Here is a 22,015-nt window from a genome sequence, read left to right as displayed (position 1 = left end):
TTATAGATGCTGCTTTCCTGTGACAATGTTCCATGTAGGTGTGCTCCATTGTGGAGAGGGCTTTAGTCCTGATGGACTGGGCCACATCCACTATTTTTTGTAGGATTTTCTGTTCAAGGGCATTGGAGATTCCATACCAGGCTGTGATGCAGCCAGTCAATATACTCTCCATCACACATCTATAGAAGTTTGTCATAGCTTTAGATGTCATGCCGAATCTCTCCAAACTCCTAAGGAAGTAGAGGTACCGCCATAATTGCACTTATGTGATGGACTCAGGACATGTAACACCAAGGAATTTAAAGCTGTTGGTCCTCTCCACCTCTCGTCCCCCGATGAAGATTGGCTCATGGACCTCCGGTTTCCTCTTCCTGAAGTCAATAATCATCTGCTTGGTCCTGCTGACAATGTGGCACCTCTCAGCCAGATTTTCAATCTCCGTCCTATATGCTGATTCATCACCATTTTTGATTTGGCCTACAACAGAGGTGTCATCGGCAAACTTAAGTATGCCTCAATATATGCCTTTTATCACCTTGTACATGTCTATAGAGTCGCCTCTCATTCTTCTTTGTTGCAGGGAGAAAGGCCCTAGTTCACTTAACCTATCCTCACTGTCTTTTAAGGATGGGTTAAGTGAGCTAGGGCTTTTTGCTCTGCAACAAAGGAGAATGAGGGTTGACTATCGAAGAGGATAGGTTGAGAACTTATCTTCATAAGACAGTGAGGATAAATTGAGTTAACTGCACTCATCTTGTGAACCTTTGTTTTCTATCACATGGCATATCTCTAAAGTTCAGGTTAGTTTCTTGAAGCAAGCTTTCTTGTGGAGTTCCAAACATTGTCCAATGATTAATCATTTGGTTCCCAGCATCCTGCCTTCTGTTAATTGGAACCTCCCAAACAGAATAGTTTCTTGTGTGGCTGCCAGCAGCTGTACTGATGAAACTTCCCATGTGCTACATTGCATTTCACCCATTTCAGCACAGTCTATCCAAGTGGAATAAATCTACAAGCTTCGGCCCTGTCACTACCCGGAGTTACTCCATTCCCACCTCTAGTCATACTAAGTTGACTATCCTCCCCCTTTCCATTTTGCATTTTGTGAGCTTGTGATAGTAATCACAATGCACAATTAAGTTTTTTGTTCTCCAGAACAAGAATTGATTTATGTCATCTCAATCAAGCACTGCACGTATTGATTCATCTTAAATTATAGAGTAGAGCCCAGGTATGCTACAAATCAACATTGACCTTGGTTCCTTAAGGTTGCTTTAGACCATAGGACACAGGAGCATAATTAGGCCATCTGGCCCATTGAGTCTTCTCCGCCATTCAATCATGGCTGATCCTTTTCATTTCTCCTCCTCAACCCCGGTTCCCAGCCTTCACCCCGTAACCTTTGATGCCATGTCCAAACAAGAACCTATCGATCTCTGCCTTAAATACACTCAATGACCTGGCCTCCACAGCTAGATGTGGCAACAAATTCCACAAATTCACCACCCTTTGGCTAAAGAAATTTCTCCGCATCTCTGTTTTAAAAGGGTGCCCCTCTATCCTGAGGCCGTGCCCTCTTGTCCTAGAGTCTCCCACCATGGGAAACATCCTTTCCATATCTACTCTGTTTAGGCCTTTCAACGTTTGAAAAGTTTCAATGAGATTACCCCCCCCCCCCCCCCATCCTTCTGAATTCTAGTGAGTACAGACCCAGAGCCATCATACGTTCCTTGTATGATGACCTTTTCATTTCTGGAATCATCCTTGAGAACCTCCTCTGGACCCTCTCCAACGCCAGCACATCTTTTTCTAAGCTGAGGGCCCCAAAACTGTTCATAATACTGTTCAAAGTGCCTTATAAGGCCTCAGCATCACATCCTTGCTCTTGTATTCTAGACCTCTTGAAATAAATGCTAACATGGCATTTGCCTTCCTCACCCCCGACTCAACCTGCAAGTTAACCTTTTAGCCAGGGGTGGTAAGGGGGATAAGCTCTCACTACCTATTAAATTCTCCGATTGCCATGCATCTCAAATAGCCTCTGACAACCAAGTCCAGCTCCTGGTTTTCGTGTGTGTCTTGGCTACTAATCTAGGTAGAACCGTTTCTACTGACAGGAGATGGGGCAAAGGTGGGATATTGGTGCCTTAAAACCTGTTGCTTTGGGCAGATGGGGCTCATCAGTCGTGGTTGGTAGCTCACCTAGGAGAAGGAAAGCTGATCTAAAACCGCTGCTGACTTGTGGCCATACTCACTCATGGGGAAGGGTTCCGGAGTAAACCCTGAGGAAAAATCCTGAGCTAGAGTCCCAGAGGCAGTCCTACATTAAGTTCAACGCTGACTGGTGACTCTGCTGGTACCAAACTGTATCAGTCTCTGCCATTCCGTTGGATTCATCGGCTGTGTAGAGAGGGGAAGCCTGCTACATGGATGACAGCTTGCTCTCCATATTGTACTACCCTGGCTTGGGTAACACAGAGGCCACTTGGATGGAACAACCATGGTTGACCCCAACCAACAGAGGGCCTCAGACATTTGTGTTTTACTTAAAATAAAATGAAGTAACCATATTAAACATCAGGGATGCAAGCAGTTTATAGACAGTTCTATTTGATGTTCTCAGAGATATTTACTCCAGAACTCTGTGGAGTAAGTAAACAGATTTACCCATGTGACCTCACTCTCCATGCAACAGTAATTACTTGGTGACCCATGGTTCCTCTTACAGATTGATTTGCTGTGGGCTCAGTGACAGGACCAGCAGGAGGAGAAAAGAAAGCAGGAAGCTGAAGATCTCAGGGGAGTTCAGGACTGGGGACTGACTCAAAGTTCAAAATCAATGTACATGTATGTATAGGGCTAGTGTTCTGTTCTGGGATGTAGGATTTCCAGGACACTTCCCGCATCCCTAATGGCCCCATCTTCACCAGGTGCACGAGATGCAGCTCCCTGGAGACCGTGTTAGGGAGCTGGAGCTGCAGCTTGATGACCTTCGGCTCGTTAGGGAAAGTGAAGCAGTGATAGATGGGAGGAATAGGGAGGTAGTCATCCAAGACTACAGGAGATGGATAAATGGGTGACTGTTGTGAGAGGGAGGGAGAACATCAGATAGTGTGGCCACACCCCCCCAATAATAACTACTCCATTTTGACTACCGTTGGTGGGTGGTGATGACCTGCCTGGGGAAGCAACAGTGACCGTGCCTCTCGCAACTGAAGAGGATGGCAGTAGTAACAGGGGACTCTATAGTCGGGGGACAGATGGGCAATCCTGTGGATGTGAAAAGGAAACTCCGGATGGTAGTTCGCCACCCCAGTGATAGAGTCATGATGTTTCTGGATGTGTCCACAATATCCTGAGAGGGAAGGTTGAGCAGCCAGAAGTCGTGGTACATATTGGTATCAACGACATGGATAGAAAAAAGGAGGAGGTCCTGAAAAAAGTATACAGGGAGTTAGGAAGGAAGCGGAGAAGCAGGGTCTTAGAAGTAGTAGTCTTGGGAGTATTGCCTGTGCTATGCGACAGTGAGGATAGGAATAGAATGAAGTGGCAGATAAATACGTGACTGAAGAATTGGAGCAGAGGGCAGTGATTCAGGTTTCTGGATAATTAGAACCTCTTCTTGGCAGGTGGGACCTGTACAAAAGGGACCGACTGCACTTGAATCTGAGGGGAACCAATATTCTTGTGTGCAGATTTACTAGAGCTGTTGGGAGTGGTTTAAACTAATATGGCAGGGGATTGGGAACCAGTATAATAGAGCTAAGGATGAGTCAGCAGGTTTACACATAGATGATGGGTGTAACATGAATGTAAGGAAGGGCAAGCCAATGATTGGGTACAAGTGCAGACAGAGCATAGAGCTAAATTGTACCCCAGAGGCAAAATTCAAAAGGTTCAAGAAGGCAGGATGGAAGTTGCTGTATTTAAATGCACATAGCATTCAGATTAAGTTAGACAAACTCATGGTGCAATTGGGCAGTATGACGTTGTGGGCATCAGTGAGTCGTTGGTGAAAGAAGGCCATAGTTGGGATATACTTTGTATCGGAACAACAAGCAGGAAGGTATTGGTGGTGGTGTGGCTATGCTGGTTAGAGATGGAATTACATTTTCAGAAAGAGGAGACATAAGGTCAGAGAATGTTAAATCTTTCTTTCTTTCTTTTTCAATCTTTTTATTAAATTTCATATATATATATAAGAAAAAACATAGCATAATAATGAATAGATTATAAATTCAATAAACTTGAAATTACATTAGTAATAGGATAATAATATCCTATTAAACATCAACCAACAAAAGGTACATTAATCAATTAAGTCTATATAAATTTATATGAAAAAAAAATAATCATCAAAAGAAAAAAAAATTTGAAAATATATGAAAGAAAATATATATTGAAAAAAATACTAAACTAAACTAACATGGGCAATAATAACAGTTTATAAGTATGTGATAGTGTCAAGAAAAAACTCCGGTACTCCATACCTGAACAAGAATAAGCAGAGAGAAGATCTGAAAAAGGCCAAATTAATTCATATGAAAATGTCGAATGAACAGTCCCCAGGTTTCTTCAAATTTAATTGATGAGTCAAAAATAGTGCTTCTAATTTTTTCCAAACTCGGATAAGAAATAGTTTGAGAAAACCACTGAGATGTGGTAGGAGGATTTACTTCTTTCCAGTTTTGTAATATAAACCTTCTGGCAATTAATGTTACAAAAGCAATCATTCATCTAATTGAAGGGGAAAACTGATTACCATCTTCATTTGGCATACCGAAAATTGCAGTAATAAAATGAGGTTGTAAATCGATATTCCATACTGAGGAAATGACACCAAAAATGTCCTTCCAATAGTTATGTAAAGTGGGACATGACCAAAACATGTGGGTCAATGAAGCCACTTCTAAGTGACATCTGTCACATTGAGGATTGATATGAGAATAGAATCGCGCAAGCTTATCTTTAGACATATGAGCTCTATGTACAATTTTAAATTGTATTAAAGCATGTTTAGCACATATAGAAGAGGAATTAACCATTTGCAAAATTTTTTCCCATTTATCTGTTGATATATTGTATCGAAGTTCTTCTTCCCATTCTTGTTTAATTCTATCTGATATTTCTGGTTGTATCTTCATAATCATGTTATAAATAAAAGCCACTAATCCCTTCTAACAAGGATTAAAGGTGAAAATCAAATCTGAAAAATCCAATGGAATTGAATTGGGAAAAGATGGAAGAACTTTGTGTAAGAAATTTCTAATTTGTAAGTATCTAAAAAAAAATTAGATTTAGGTAATTTAAATTTGTTAGAAAGTTGATCAAAAGACATCAAAGTACCTTCAAAAAAAAGATCACGAAAACATTTTATACCTTTCCTTTTCCATATGCTAAAAGCTTGATCTGTCAATGAAGGTTTGAAAAAAAAATTAAATCAAATAGGGCTATCAAGAACAAAGTTTTTCAGATTAAAAAATTTACGAAATTGAAACCAAATTCGTAGTGTATGTTTGATAACAGGATTAGATATCTGTTTATTGAATTTAACTAAATCAGCAGGAAGAAAAGAGCCAAGAACGGAGAATATAGAATATCCCTTTACCTCACTACATTCCAAATTTACCCACTGTGGACACAATGGTGAGTCCAAATCTAGTTTCCAATACGTTAGGTTACGAATATTATTCGCCCAATAATAAAATCTAAAGTTAGGTAAAGCTAGACCACCATCTTTTTTAGATTTTTGTAATTGCCTTTTGCTTAACCTGGGGTTTTTATTTTGCCACACAAATGAGGAAATTTTGGAATCAATGTTGTCAAAAAAAGATTTAGGAATAAAAATTGGTAAGGCTTGAAATAAATATAAAAATTTCGGTAGAATCATCATTTTAATAGCATTAATCCGACCAACTAATGATAAAAATAAGGGAGACCATCTTGTAGTAAGTTGTTGAATTTGATGAAGCATAGGTAAAAAATTCAGTCCAAATAAATCTTTATATTTCTTCGTGATTTTTATACCTAAATAGATAAAGTTATCAGTAACAACTTTAAATGGTATCCTGTCATTCAATAAGGTTTGCGCGTTTAAGGGGAATAATTCACTCTTATCTAAGTTTAATTTATAACCAGAAAAACTACCAAATTGAGCCAACAAGGATAAAATAGCGGGAATAGACCTATTAGGATCAGAAATATATAACAGCAAGTCATCAGCATAAAGTGATAATTTGTATAACCTCATTACGGGTGATACCAAAAATATTAGGAGATTCACGAATAGCAATGGCTAAAGGTTCTAATGCAATATTAAATAATAAAGGACTTAAAGGACAACCTTGTCTCGTGCCACGAGATAATTGAAAAAAAGAGGATCTATAATTATTTGTAAGAACAGAAGCAACAGGTTTATAATATATTAATTTAATCCATGATATAAAATTAGGACTAAAGTTAAAGTTTCTCAATGCATTAAATAAGTATGTCCATTCAACTCTATCAAAAGCTTTTTCAGCATCTAATGAGATAACACATTCTGGGGTTGTAGGTGATGAAGTATAAATTATGTTAATCAATTTTCTAATATTAAAAAAGGAGTACCGATTCCTAATAAAACCAGTTTGATCTTCTGAAATAATCTGTGATAGTACCTTTTCTAATCTAATGGCTAAAATTTTTGTAAGAATCTTAGAGTCTACATTTAATAATGATATAGGGCGATAAGATGCACATAAAGTAGGATCTTTATCTTTTTTAAGAATTAGAGAAATAGTAGCTTCATAAAAAGATTGAGGTAATCTCTTCTTAACAAACGCATCATTAAAGATTTCACATAGCCAAGGAGAAAGCAACAAAGAAAAAGTTTTAAAAAATTCTACAATAAAACTATCAGGACCAGGAGCTTTCCCTGAGTTCATTGATGAGATAGCCTCTCTTATTTCGGCCATAGAGATAGGAGCATCAAGCAAGCTACGATCTTCATCTATCAGTTTAGGAATATTCAAATTGTTAAAAAAATTATCCATCATGGACAGGTCACTGTCAAATTCTGATTGATATAAAGATTTATAAAAATCTTGAAAAGTGTTATTGATTTCTTTATGATCAGTAGTTGAATTACCGTCTTGTTTACGAATTTTAATAATTTGTCGCTTAGTCGAAATAGCTTTTAATTGATTAGCTAACAAGTTAAATCTTTGAAAGACCATTATGCGAATCATACATAAACCTCCACATAGTAGCCAAGATGTGGGGTTGAGATTGCAAATTGTGGGGATCTGGAAAGTGCATGTAATAAGGTTAATGACATAATTATAGCGGGGGACTTCAAAATGCAAGGAGATTGGGGAAATCGGTTGGTGTCGGATTGCAAGAGATCTGTATCTGTATTATAATGGAATAGAGGGAATAACAGAGGCATGAGAGAGGAGTGTGCCCAGGCGGGTTGGAGGAGGATACTGGTGGGGTGACAGCAGAGCAGAGATGGCTGAAGTTTCTGGGAATAGTTCACAAAGCGCAGGATAGATATGTCCCACGGAGGAAGGAGTCCTCAAATGGTGGGGATAGGCAACTGTGGCTGACCAAGGAAGTTAAGGTTGGCATAAATGGCAAGGAAAGGGTATATAAAGTAGCAAAAGTGAGTGGGAAGTTGAATGATTGGGAAACTTAAAATCCAACAAAAAGTAACTAAAAAAGCTCTAAGAATTAGAGAAAGGTGAAATATGAGGGCAGACTAGCCAATAATATAAAGCAGAATACTAAAAGTATCTTCAGTTATATAAAAGAGTAAAAGGGAGGTGAGAGTTGATATTTGACCACTGAAAAATTATGCTGATGAGGGTCAAAGAAATTGCAGATGAACTTCATGAGTATTTTGCATCAGTCTTCACTGTGAAAGACACTTGTAGTACGCCAGAAGTCCATGAGTGTCAGGGAGCAGGATTGAGCACCATTGCTATTACAAAGGAAAAAGTGCTAGGCAAACTGAAAAGTCTGAAGATGGATAAATCACCTGAACCAGATGGACTACATCACAGAGTCCTGAGAGAGGTTGCTGAAGATGGATGCATTGGTCATGATCTTTCATGAATCACTTGATTCTGGCATGGTCCTGGAGGACTGGAAGATCGCAAATGTCACGCCACTCTTTAAGAAGGGTGGAAGGTAAAGGAAAGGAAATTATTGGCCAGTTAGCCTAGCCTCAATGGTTGTGACAGTGTTGGAGTCTATTATTAAGGATGAGGTTTTGTGGTACTGGAGACTAATGGTAAGTTAAGTCAGCAAGGTTTCTGTAAAGGATGGAAATAGGCGAGGCAGTGGATGTCATCTACTTGGATTTTCAGAAGGTGTTTTGATAATGTGCCACATGAGGGTGCTTATGATAAAATCCTTTGGCGTTACAAGAAAGATATTGGCATGGATAGAGGAATGGCCGACAGGCAGGAAGCTGCTGGTGGGTATAAAAGGGGCTTTTTCTGGTTGGCTGCCAGTGACCAGTGGTGTTCCTCGGGGTCAGTATTGGGACTGCTACTCTTCATACTCTATGTCAGTGATTTGGATCATGGAATGATTGCTTTGTGGCAGAGTTTGTGGATGATACGAAGATAGGTCTATGGTTAGGTAATGCTGAGGAAAAGATGCATTTGTAGTAGGACTTAGACAAATTGGAAGAATGGGCAAAAAAGTGGCATATGGAATACAGTGTTGGGAAATAAATGGTAATGCATTTTGGTAAAAGGAATAATAGTGTGGACTGTTATCTAAATGGGGAGAATGTTCAAACATCAGAGGTGCAGAGGAATGTAGGAGTCCTCGTGCAAGACTCCCGGAAGGTTAGTTTACAGCTTAAGTCTGTGGTAAAGAAGGCAAATTCAATATTAGCATTTATTTCAAGGAGATAATGCTGAGCCTTTAAGACTCTGGTCAGGCCACACTTGGAGTATCGTCAACAGTTTTGGACTCCAAATCTGAGAAACGATATGTTGTCATTGGAGTGGGTCTAGAGGAGGTTCACGAGGATGATTCCAGAAATGAAGGGGTTAACCTATGAGGAGCGTTTGGCAGCTTTGGGCCTGTACTCACTGGAATTTAGAAGAATGCAGGGAGGGGTGTATCTTATTGAAACCTACTGAATGTTGAAAGGACTAGATAGGGTGGATGTGCAGAGGGTGTTTCCTATGGTGGGGGTATCCAGAACTAGAGAGCACAGCCTCAAAGTTGAGGGGTGACCCTTTAGAACAGAGGTAAGGATGAGTTTTTTTAGCCAGAGAATGTTAAATCTGTGGAATGCTCTGCCACAGACTGCGGTAGAAGCCAAGTCCATGCCTATTTTTAAGATGGAAACTGGTGGTTTCCTGATCAGTCAGTGCATCAAAGGATATGGTGAGAAGGCAGATACAGGCAGTCCCCGGGTTATGAACGAGTTCTGCTCCTTTAGGAAGTCTGTCTTTAAGTCGGATTTGTACGTAAGTTGGAACAAGAACATCCGGTATTATTTAGCGTCAGTCAAACATTTGTCTTAGTATATAGTATATATTTTACCTTTCTATCCATATAAAACACTTAGGAAACGTATGTATTCCAATAATTAAGCCACTGCGTTGCTTAGTAATAACTGTAGCTTTCATCAGGGCAGGGCCTTTCACATGCTCCATTATTCTCACTTTGTTCTTTACCCTTTAAAATTGTTCCAATCGTTGACCAACCGTAGCCTAACACTTTTCCAATGACCAATGGCGTTTCACTTTATTATTTGCTTTATTATCCAAAGGCTTTATTATTTCCACTTTATTTTCAATTGCGATCGCTTGCCATCAATGGAACAGAAACACTGCGGGCGGCGGGTCCTGAGCTCCGCCTGAGGCCCTGAGGCCCACCGCACTGAATTCCCCGGGTCCTAAACTCCACTGCACTGAGACGGGTTAGATGGGACAAGTGGGGGCTGTGCTGGGTTTGGGTATTTGATCCTCCACTATGTTCCGCGTGGGTATTTAAACTGGAGGTGGCAATGTTGTTTTTTGCAAGGTCGAGTTGCGAGCTTGAAATCAACCTGGCACGGATGGTACGGGACTCACAGGATTAACATCAGCCCGGCATGGGAGCTGTCTGTCACTGGTTCAAACTCGGGAACCTCATTTCTCAAGTCTGGTGCTGATCTCACTGTGCCAGCAGACGACCGGAACAGTGGTGGGGGGGGGGGGGGGTGTCGGGGTCTGGGTGAATTTTGCTAAGAAAAATTTAAGCCAAATACAATGTTACAGACTCAACACAGTGTCAATGGCAACGACTTAAAATGGCGGATGGCATTCTCTTTCCTCTGTAAGTACGAGTTGTCCATAAGTCAGATGTTTGTAACCTGGGGACTACCTGTATATGTGGTTGAGTGGGGTCTGGGATCCTCCATGATAAAATGGTGGAGTAGACTCCATGGTCTGAATGGCTTAATTCTGCTCCTATGTCTTATGGTCTCGTGGTCTTGTGTCACCACATACTACCTGAGATTGTTTTTCTTACAGGCATTCCCAGTAAGTACAAACACCATGGAACCACACACAACCAAGAAGGTGGACAGACACCCAACATGCAAAACACGACAATCTGAAATTACAGGCTGCAGATAGCGGCAGTAGTAGTTTAGAAAAAATATATAAGTTTTCTGAACTTTCCACAAAAGGTTGTGTGTATCGCCTGTGCCATCTTAACAGAGATGAGGGGTCTTGGAGTTACGATGGTGATGAAAATAGATTAGTGGAGCTGAGGTAGTCATCTGCTGCAATGAATTGGGTGAAGCATATAAATATGGATCAAAAGTTAAATGCAGAGGTACTTGCCTCTCTGATGCAGGTGTGCATATTTTGTCTTAGCTGCCAGGTTTCCCATGTTGAGGGAAATCTAACCAGCCAGAGTTCAGTTTGCAATGTGACGCAGAGCAGCATCAATATAAGGTTTAAATAATTGAACTGCCTTGAAATTTCTCATGGTCCCAGAACATATCCTCCACAGTCAAGAAAGTTCACCGACACCTCTACTTTCTGAGGAGGCTAAAGAGTGCTAGACTGTGCACGTCATTACTCAAGACCTCAAACAAGAGAAGATCTGCAGATGCTGGAAATCCAAGCCACACCAGCAGGCCAGGCAGCATCTGGGTAAAGAGTACAGTCGATGCCTTGGCTGAATATTCACGACCTTCTGCGTTGGTGCAGTGGAGATCATCCTAACATGGTGCATTGCTGTGTGGTTCAGGAGGTAGGAGAGCTCTACAACTGCTAGTCAAAACTGTCCAATGCATCACGGCACCAGCCTAGTCACCATCAAGGACATATATACAGAAAGGTGCATGTAAAAAGACCAGCAGTTTTACGATGGATCCCACTTACGCTGCTTATGGACTTTTTGTCCCACTCCTATCAGGGAAGAGGCTGTGCAGGACCTTTGCTGGTTACTTCCCCCTATCCCCTAGCTGATAGGGGGACTACCACCACCTCATACGCATCACTTTACGTATATACTATCTGTCTAATGAATATAACAGATCCTCGTACTTCATGATTTATCAGTTTGCCTTCATAGGTTTTTTTAGTTCTTTATGCTTGTCATGTTTTTGTGCTGCATCAGATCCAGAGTCGCCATCATTTTGTTCTCCTGTACATTTGTGTGAAGATTGTCAATAAACAATCTTGAATCTTTAAAAGGAGCAGCTTTTTACCCTGTTTCTCCTAAGATAGTTTCACATTTGCGACATTTATTTATTGATTATTGAGATACAGCACGGAAAGGTCCCATTCGAGCCGTGCTGCATAGCATTCCCCCATGTAATCCCAGCCTAATCACGGGACAATTTACAATGACCAATTAACCTACCAACCGGTACGTCTTCGGACCGACCAGAGCACCCGGAGGAAAACTATGGGGAAACTCACGCATTCACGGGGAGAACATACAAATTCCTTACAGATAGCGGCAGGAATTGAATCCGGGTTGCCTGTACTGTAAAGCATTGTGCTAACCACTACGCTGCTGTGCCCACTCAGTACCTTCCATCTTTTCAAAACTAAAATCCATTACAGTCACAAATCTGAATGATAGATGGTGGTTGAAGTTTGAACCTTGAAGGACTAATACTTTTTCAGTGGCCAATAATGGTTTGTGTTAACATCTACTTTTATTTTCTCCCGATCTTGTATTTTGTTGCTTTCTTCTGGTCTTCTCCGCTCCTCTACCATATTCACAGATCAAATGCAATAAGTATAATTTATTAAAATTGCATTCTTCTGTGTACAAGAAACAAAACTGTAATGGTTCTGACAAAATTCATTGCACATGGATGAAAGAAAAATGGAGGGTTATGGGGTAGTGTGGGTTTAATACTTTTTTTCAAGGATTATATGGGTCGGCACAACATGGAGGGCTGAAGGCCCTGTACTGTGCTGTAGTGTTCTATGGTTCATCGAATTTCAGCTACATTTCCTTAAGGTGAACCTTGTAATCAAAAGATATACTAAGTAAAATGGTGATGCTGTAAGGAACAGCTCATTTAAGTCTTATGTTCTTTGCTTCATAGCCGGAGATGTGGACAATATAGTATGAACCAAGTACATTCCAAGAACAGTATGGAGAAGCCTCATTATGAACGATCTTGCTCCCAGGATTCCCTGGATGAACTTTCAATGGATGACTACTGGAGTGAAGTAGAACACATCCAGAAAAGCCAGGAAAATGTCCCCGAAGAGCAAGAAGAGGTGGCTATTAAAGTACCCGATGGTGCGTGAAATCTATTAATAGAATTCCTATTGTGTACGACTGTATCTAAATGATTTTTTTTCAGAAAAACAACTAGTTAAGTGTATTTTAAACAAGATTTCTTCTATTCTCACTGTAGTGGCCAATTCTAACTCAGCTGAATTCCCACTGCTGGCAACCCCTCCCCCCCCCAGATATTTGTTATACTTGTGCAGCGTGCTCTCAACTCCAATAATGATTGTTCCAAAAACTGAAGATACGTATTTGATCTGTTATTAGCAATCAGCAAACATACAATCTTGAAGCGATGAAACTTGGGCATATTCAAGTGAAAGTTGAGCTTAACAAAAGATACGATATCAGTCAGCCCCCAGTACTAAATAAAACTTGCACGAATAAAGGCATGAATACGTAACTTACTCCCTTTGCTTTTACCATGGCCCCCACTCATATTACTAGTTACCATAATAAATGTGCAATACAGAATACAGTGCAGATAGAGATCAGATGCATGGCTCCTGCACCCACTCATAACATAGCCAGAGACCAAAAGATCAATATTATCAAAATTCACTGTATTGCATGCGTGTCCATTTGAATGGAATTTTAACAATTAAAAAGTTGGTCAGAAGATCCCTTGGAAGTCCACTCCCTGATTACAAGTGCAGTGGAATGTGGACAGCTCCTTTTCCATATCTTAGCAAGTGTCCATTTGTGAAGGGATACATCAATAGGCACTACAAGTTGAATTGATCACTATTTGTAGTGGGAGCTCCAGTCGGGTACAGGAGGTATTGGAGATCCTCCATGGAATGTTAAAATATATTGGGCTTCTTCAATAGATCAAAATATCATGAGACAATCTGCAGTTGATAAAAACACCATTTTGTTTTACATCTGAAGCAACTGTGTTTTCATTACTGATCCTTAAAATCTGTCGTTCTAAATTCTCAAATTTGAAAGACAAAATATTTGATTTCATGACACTAGCAGATCAATTCTTGGCTTCATGATGCCAGCAGATCAATATTTGATTTCATGATGCTAGCAGATCAATACTTGATTTCATGATGCTAGCAGATCAATACTTGGCTACCTTCTGTGTATCCAGCCAGAAGAAGAGCCGCTAAGTAAATAAATGCCTTTAAACAGTAATGAAGTGATGTCTTTTTTAAAATATAAGATTAATTGTTGCTGCTTGTCTTTGATTTAATTTTTTCCCTCCTCTCTGTTTCTGTGTAGAAGGGGAGGTGGAGGCAGAGTGGCTGAAGGATGCAGGCCTTTCGGGGTTGGTCAGTGGAAATACCCAGGAAAGCATCACGTTACTGTCCACCCTGACCCGTACCCAAGCAGAAGCTGTTCAGAGAAGAGTTGAAACATTTACAATGACAATGAGGAAAAGGAATAAGCAACCAATCCCAGATGTCCGAGACATCTTTAGTCAACAGGTAAGAGCGTACAATCTCCTGAGTAGAGTCTAACGAAGCAGAAATCTGATTCTTTAAAGGTCTGCATATCATACAGCTTAAAGCAGTACAACACGATACAGGCCCTTTGGCCCACAATGTCATGCCAACCTTTTATCTTATTCCAAAGATCATCCGAACCCCTTCCCCGTTGGTCTTCATTTTTTGTTCATCTGTGTGCCTATCTAAGAGTATCTTAAATGTCCCTAATGAATCTGCCTGGACCACCACCACTGGCAGGGTATTCTGTGCACCTACCACTCTGGGTGTAGGTAAAAAAGAATAAATCTCTGACCCTGAAAGGGAAAAATAGAGATATTAAAGATGGAAATAGAGCTGTTTCCAAAGATCTGTTTCTATGCTATCTGTGCTTTTTATTATCTTGTCTGTTTTTTAAAGAAGAAGAAGAAGAATAGCCCTTAACTCGGCAGTGGAGTTATCGGGGTACCGTCATAACAGTGTTTCTTTAGCAAGCTATTCTTGTTTTTACGAGGCCGAGTTGCTAGCTCAATGCTATTGTCGTATGACACACTATTTAATCCAGTCAGCAACCTGGTAAATCTTCTCAGCACCCCCTCTGAAGTTTGCACATCCTTCCCATAATGAAGTGACCACAACTGAATGCAATAATTCAACTATGGTCCAGCCAAAATTTCATAGAACTGCCACATTACATCGCAGTTCTTGAACTCAGTCCCCTGACCAGTGAAGGTCCAACACTCCATATGCCTTCTTAACCTCTCTATCAACTTGCTCGGCATCTTTGAGGCGTCTGTGGATGTGGGATCCAAGGCCACTCTGTTCCTCCACACTGTTAAGCATCCTACCAGTAATCTTGTACTCTGCCTTCAAGTCCAACCTACTGGAGGGTATCACTTCACACTTTTCTGGAAAAAACTCAGTGGAAGATTTGTTTAAGAAGAGTCTAATACTCTATAAGGAGACAGGACAATTAAGTAGGCCTTGTAGCTTGGAGGTAGGCATTTTGTGGGGGAATGGAGGAAAAAGTGTCTGCTATGATTCTTATTGCTGTACTTGGATTACCAAGGGTTTTCTAATTCTCTTCCTTGAGTGAGTACTGTGGAACTTCCTAGAGATGTGCATTTTTGCCATTGGCAGCATTTCAGTAGGAGTCCTGCCAACATCCTACCAAAGGACACAGAAAGAACATGCACACGCATAGAATATTCCTTAATCGCATGGTCTCCATAACAACATCAAATGCAGGAAGACAAACATTCAAAGTAGAAGGAAATTGGAGGTGGTGAGAGAAGCAGATGGGCAATGGCAGGCAATCTTCAGTTCCTTCTCTTTAATTGCCTACAGTAGACATTCAATGCAGTTTAATTAAACCCAGAGGTATTAACGACAGACTATTCATAAAACAATCTATATTAAATACAGAATGAAGATTGATTACATTATCTTACACAGTTGATTGGTACTTATTTATAATTTGTCAATTTATTGCAAGGAAACAGAATTCATATGGAATCCTTGTTTTGCAGAACATTACTGTTTTTAATCACATCATCTACAGTCATTCGGAATAGAAGCAGGCTCTGACCTACCTTGTTGATGCTGGCCACAGTGTCTATCTGAGCTAGTCCCACTTGTCCGCATTTGGGCCATATCCCTATCTACACAGCTGTCCAAAAGTCTTCCAAATGTTGAATTTTGTACCTGCTTTTACAGTTAGTTTCTGACCGCTCATTCCATGAGCCAATCACCCTCTGTGGGGAAAAAGTTGCCCCCTGCCCCCCAGGCCCCTTTTAAATCTTTTCCCTTTCACCTAAATTCTGTTACCTCTAGTTTTAAACTCCCCTGCTATTGAAAAAAGACTGTGATTATCTATACCCCACAACATTGAATATCCTGCTGGCCTTCCACACACTAGACAGCCATTGGCTCGCCCTGCGGTTGCCAAAATAAAAAATCTTGCCCTTTATTTTATGTGCACTCCGTTATGGTTTTCTCCTTCAGAGCCACCCCGCCATCTCATTTCCTCCTTTTACCCTTCAGCTGTGGAGAGAATGAAGTGATCCCATAAACACTGATAAAGTGTGGCTGAGTTATATTCAGGATCATGGAAAGTGTTCCTCTGTTGACTTTTAGGTCTCAAGATCAAGTGAAGCTTCAGCTGTTGCACCAGAAGATAGTGAATTGGGCGACGCCACTGATAAACTGGAAAGTATGAAGTGCATTTTACAACATATACGGGTTATTGTTTTATATTGGCTGATTTTGTTACTTATGTTCTAGTTAAAATCTTTAAACTAAATGAGAAAATACTTCATTCAGTCTTGATCTTTTATTGATCCTTCTTTGAGCCATTGTTCTGCTGAGAAGTCATTAATCTCAAACAGATTCTGTCTATCTATATGTCCCATCTATTGAGCTTTTCCGCATCTTTTTAGTGTTCTGATGGATTACATTCAGCTGAGGATTTTTGTTAATTATCAATCAGCTAATTACTTTAAAAGGCCAAGCATTTAACATTTTAGTCATAAGATGTGCTCTGCAATAATTAACAAATCATTTGTTTCTAAATTTCCACAATTCCAAAGTTATTCATTTTGTTGTGGCCGTATGATAAAATAGAATGTAAACGTGTTGAACGTCATGCTTCAGAAGGACTCCGTATGATGCAGGCATTTTAATGTAAATTAATTTTTTGCTTGCAAATGCTTTGTCTATCTTTGTAACGCAGAGAGGCTAAAAAACAAAGGTTAAATATCGCAATCACAAATGAGAAAATCTGCAGATGCTCGAAATCCAAGCAACACACACAAAGTGCTGGAGGAACTCAGCTTTTTTTTTTCTCCAGTCCTGCTGAAGGGTGTTGGCTGGAAACATCAACTGTGCTCTTTTCCATAGATGATGCCCGGCCTGCTGAGTTCCTCCAGCATTTTGTTAGTGTTGGTTAAATATTGCAGTTCACTTCTCTGCTGGTAATCATCGTCTGAAAAAAGACTCAGTTTGGTCTGTAATGTACAGTTCTTTTCCTTCTAGACCAACTGATCAGCCTGGAAATGAAAGATGAAGGCACTCAACAAACAGCTGATATAAATCTAGAAATATCATATTCTGAGCAGGCTGCAAACATGAAAGAAAAACTAAGCAACCTTAAGCTCAAGGGAGACGACGATGCATCCCTGCCTGTAAGTGGTATCAAAGCATAATACTGAATGGGGGCAGAGCACATGTGCCATTAATCCCATTGTTTAAGAAACAGATAGCAGTGTCAGGCAACATTTGTGAAGAGAGGACGCATCTCTTTTCCTGTTCTCAAACACTCTAGCAGTTAAGGCCAAATACAATTTGCCTTTGTTACAGAATGCTAAACCCTCGGTCTCATTGACAATAGATCAATAGACAATAGACAATAGGTGCAGAAGTAGACCATTCAGCCCCTCGAGTCTGCACCGCCATTCTGAGATCATGGCTGATCATTCACTATCAATACCCAGTCCCTGCCTTGTCCCCATATCCCTTGATTCCCCTATCCATCAGATATCTATCTAGCTCCTTCTTGAAAGCATCCAGAGAATTGGCCTCCACCATCTTCCGAGGCAGTGCATTCCACACCTCCACAACTCTCTGGGAGAAGAAGCTCTTCCTCAACTCTGTTTTAAATAACTGACCTCTTATTCTCAATCCATGCCCTCTGGTACTGGACTCTCCCAACATCTGGAACATATTTCCTGCCTCAATCCTATCAGATCCTTTAATTATCTTAAACGTTTCAATCAGATCCCCTCTCAACCTCCTCAATTCCAGCGTGTACAAGCCCAATCTCTCCAATCTCTCTGCGTAAGACAGCCCTGCCATCCCAGGAATCAACCTAGTGAATCTACGCTGCACTTCCTCAATTGCCAGAATGTCCTTCCTTAAACCTGGAGACCAAAACTGTACACAATATTCCAGGTGTGGTCTCACCAGGGCCCTGTACAAATGCAAAAGAACATCCTTGCTCTTGTATTCAATTCCCCTTGTAACAAAGGCCAACATTCCATTTGCCCTCTTAACTGCCTGTTGCACTTGCTCATTCACCTTCATTGACTGGTGAACTAGGACTCCTAGGTCTCTTTGCATTTCTCCCTTACCTAACTCGACACCGTTCAGACAATACTCTGCCCTCTTGTTCCTGCTTCCAAAGTGGATAACTTCACATTTATTCACATTGAATGACATCTGCCAAGTATCTGCCCACTCACTCAGCCTATCCAAGTCTCCCTGTATTCTCCTAACGTCCTCTTCGCATGTCACACTGCCACCCAGTTTAGTATCGTCAGCAAACTTGCTGATATAGTTTTCAATGCCCTCATCTAAATCATTGACATAAATCGTAAAGAGCTGTGGTCCCAATACAGAGCCCTGTGGTACCCCACTAGTCACCTCCAGCCAGTCTGAGAAACACCCATTCACTGCTACCCTTTGCTTTCTATCTGCCAACCAGTTTTCTATCCATGTTAAAACGCTGCCCCCAATGCCATGAGCTCTGATTTTACTCACCAATCTCCTATGTGGCACCTTATCGAATGCCTTCTGAAAATCTAGGTACACAACATCTACTGGCTTACCCTCGTCTAACATCCTTGTTACACCCTCAAAAAACTCCAACAGATTAGTCAAGCATGATTTGCCCTTGGTAAATCCATGCTGGCTCGGCCTAATCCTATTTCTGCCATCTAGATGTGCCACTATTTCGTCCTTAATAATGGACTCAAGCATTTTCCCCACGACTGACGTTAGGCTAACAGGGCGATAGTTCTCTGTTTTCTCCTTCCCTCCCTTCTTGAAAAGTGGGACAACATTAGCCACTCTCCAATCTTCAGGAACTGATCCTGAATCTAAGGAACATTGGAAAATGATTACCAATGCATCCGCAATTTCCTGAGCCACCTCTTTTAAAACCCTCGGATGCAGACCATCTGGACCCGGGGATTTATTAGCCTTCAGTCCTACCAGTCTACTCATCACAGTTTCTTTCCTAATGTCAATCTGTCTCAATTCCTCTGATATCTTATGACCCTGGCCCATCCATACATCTGGGAGATTGCTTGTGTCCTCCCTGGTGAAGACAGATCTAAAGTACGCATTAAATTCTGTTGCCATTTCCCTGTTTCCCATAAGAATTTCTCCCAATTCATTCTTCAAGGGGCCAACATTGTTCTTAACTATCTTCTTTCTCTGTACAAAGATATTCAGGTCCTGTCTATTATTAATCAGATAATAATATGTTTCTTTGATTTTAGAGCAAACTGGATAACCTCAAATTTAGCTACATATTTGCTCGCTCCCACAGTTAGTCAGAATCTCTCTACCTCATTGGTTACATGGTCCCGTTCCCCTACTCCCCTCCTCCAAGCTCTGTACCATCTGCAAACATAGAGATAGTACATTTAGTGCCCTCATCTACGTCATTGATTTGTATTGCAGTAAGTCCCAGCAACTGCAGTGTGTTCCAGTTAACCCGGATCCACTATATTGGGAGTTGCCATTATTGATTACTCTGTTCAGTTGAAGACAAACAACCAGTGACCGAAGTAGTGTTATCCTAAGCTAATCTATTAAGGATAGGCAATACAGGAATACTTGCTAAGGCAAGGTACCAAAGGCTAATGGACTTATTCATTAGCAAAGAGTCAACAACTGGTGGTAGAAGCCAAATCCTTGAAAGTATTTCAGATGCCTCTATGCCTTCAGAGGAGTCAAAAATGCAGGGCAAAACAGATGGAAAACTAGAAGAAAATTTAAAAGCTACTTATCAATAAATTCCCTGCAATTCTCCAATGCCAAGTTAGCTCTGTTCTATTAAAGGAATACATTGCCTTGTACTAATGTCCTTGGCAGTTAAGTGAAAGCATGGAAATGGAAATTTTAAAAAAATGAAAGCAAATGCTGGCAATCTGAAAATACTGGAAACACCACCAAGTCAGACACCATCTGTTGAAAGCAGAGTTATCGTTTTATGTCTGAGTCCCTGATGAAGGTTTGATGAAAAATAAACACTTCTCGGGCTTCCAGCCAGTACAGGTATTGATTATAATCAACATTTCGATAACAAACTCTGCCATCAGAATTTGTCATCGAAACGTCGGTTGTGATCAATATCGGTAACTGGCTAGAAGCCCAAGAAGAGTTTATTCATCACATACGTCGTAAAAGCACTAGATCTTTATTCATCTGATGAAAAGTTTAAGAGCTGAGGCTCTGTTTCATTTTCCACAGCTATTGCCAGACCTGCTGAGTATTCATAGCATTTTTTTCTCTTTATATTCTGTCTGCTGTTATTTAGGAAGTGGTATTTCTGGCTCTACTGGGGCTGCCATAACTCCTTCCACAACATTTTCCCCACAATTAGAAACCTGTGCACTTTAGAATCAAATGTTAATCAGTTTCAATTTAAGGATGAAAATGTTCCTATCATCCTTCTGACCTAAAACAAAAGGAGTCAATGCTTGGTTGTTTTTCGTCACAGTTCAATATTTATATATTTTTATTGTGGCTTAGAGAACAGGACCGGAGTTTCCTTCATCTTAAGATTTTCCTAATGTAGGTACAGTATGTAGCACAGCATTTTGTTGGTTTTGATGCTGCTGCTTGCATTAATTAGACTTAATTTAACATTGAGTCAAGAGGAATTCTGTTTGTTATTCAATTTCATTTATGGATATTCACAAAGTCAGACTACAGTCACAAAGTGCAGCTATGTGGCGACCCATTTCCTGGCACATCCGAACCGACTCACAATTAGATAGCCTACGGGGGTTTGCGAGCACAGAGCTTTGGAGCCTCTGCACCATGGGGGGCAGGTTGAGGGAGGCTTAAAAGTGAGGCTGAAGATTTCGAATAAAGTTTTTTCCTTCGACTGCAGTTACCAACTCCATGTCGTAATTTTAGCGCTGCGTGTAGCACACCGCTACAATTGGTGACCCCGACAGTCCAAACGATTTTGGGACCAGAAATGACCGACGCCGCCTCTGTTCATGCGGTTTCGTTGAAACTGCCGGGTTTCTGGACACAGCGCCCGAACCTATGGTTCCAGCAAGCCGAAGCCCAATTCCACGTTCGCCAGATCACCACAGAAGACACCCGCTACTACTACGTGGTGAGCTCCCTCGACCAGGACACAGCGGCCCAGGTCGCGGAGTTCGTATAGTCGCCCCCGGCAGACGGCAAGTACACGGAATTCAAAGCCCTGCTCCTCAGGACTTTCGGACTCTCACGGCACGATCGGGCTGCCCGTTTACTGCACCTGGATGGCTTGGGCGACAGACCTCCATCGGCTTTAATGAATGAGATGTTGTCTCTGGCCGGAGGACACAAGCCCTCCCTCATGTTTGAGCAGGCATTCCTGGAGCAGCTGCCCGAGGACATACGCCTGCTGCTGTCCGACGCGGATTTCAGTGACCCCCGGAAGGTGGCAGCCCGGGCGGACTTGCTGTGGAACGCCAAAAAGGTGAGCGGGGCGTCCATCGCACAGATCTCCCAGCCACGCTCCCGGCAGCAAACCAGTCCAAGCCCGGCCGCAGAGCCCGCCAACCCCCGGCCCAATGAACACTGGTGCTTTTACCACCAGCGGTGGAGCACAGAAGCCCGCCGTTGTCGCCCGCCCTGCAAGTTCCCGGGAAACGCCAGGGCCAGCCGCCGCTGATGGCTACGGTGACTGGCCATCGGGATAGCCTCCTGTATGTGTGGGATAGAAGGTCGGGACGCCGGTTTTTGGTCGATACTGGGGCTGAGATCAGCGTTTTACCTCCGACGAGTTACGACACCCGCAGCAGGGCACCGGGTCCCCC

At 41.4% G+C, this 22,015-nt stretch overlaps 1 protein-coding gene across 4 annotated transcripts in view; it reads left to right on the top strand.

Annotated features, from left to right (window-relative positions):
• Nucleotides 1-22,015, top strand: part of arhgap18 (Rho GTPase activating protein 18) — an 86,961-nt gene that overhangs the window by 29,450 nt on the left and 35,496 nt on the right. For all 4 annotated transcript variants that reach the window (XM_059981546.1, XM_059981548.1, XM_059981549.1 and 1 more), the window contains 4 exons: nucleotides 12,566-12,765; nucleotides 13,987-14,192; nucleotides 16,326-16,401; nucleotides 17,223-17,371. In XM_059981546.1, the coding sequence (XP_059837529.1) occupies nucleotides 12,566-12,765; nucleotides 13,987-14,192; nucleotides 16,326-16,401; nucleotides 17,223-17,371 (631 nt within the window). The remainder of the gene's footprint in view (nucleotides 1-12,565; nucleotides 12,766-13,986; nucleotides 14,193-16,325; nucleotides 16,402-17,222; nucleotides 17,372-22,015) is intronic.

The sequence above is a fragment of the Hypanus sabinus genome, chromosome 10, assembly GCF_030144855.1.
Source record: "Hypanus sabinus isolate sHypSab1 chromosome 10, sHypSab1.hap1, whole genome shotgun sequence".
Taxonomy (NCBI): Eukaryota; Metazoa; Chordata; class Chondrichthyes; order Myliobatiformes; family Dasyatidae; genus Hypanus; species Hypanus sabinus.
The sequence above is the reverse complement of the archived record's forward strand: the minus strand, read 5'-3'. Positions and strand labels throughout refer to the sequence as shown.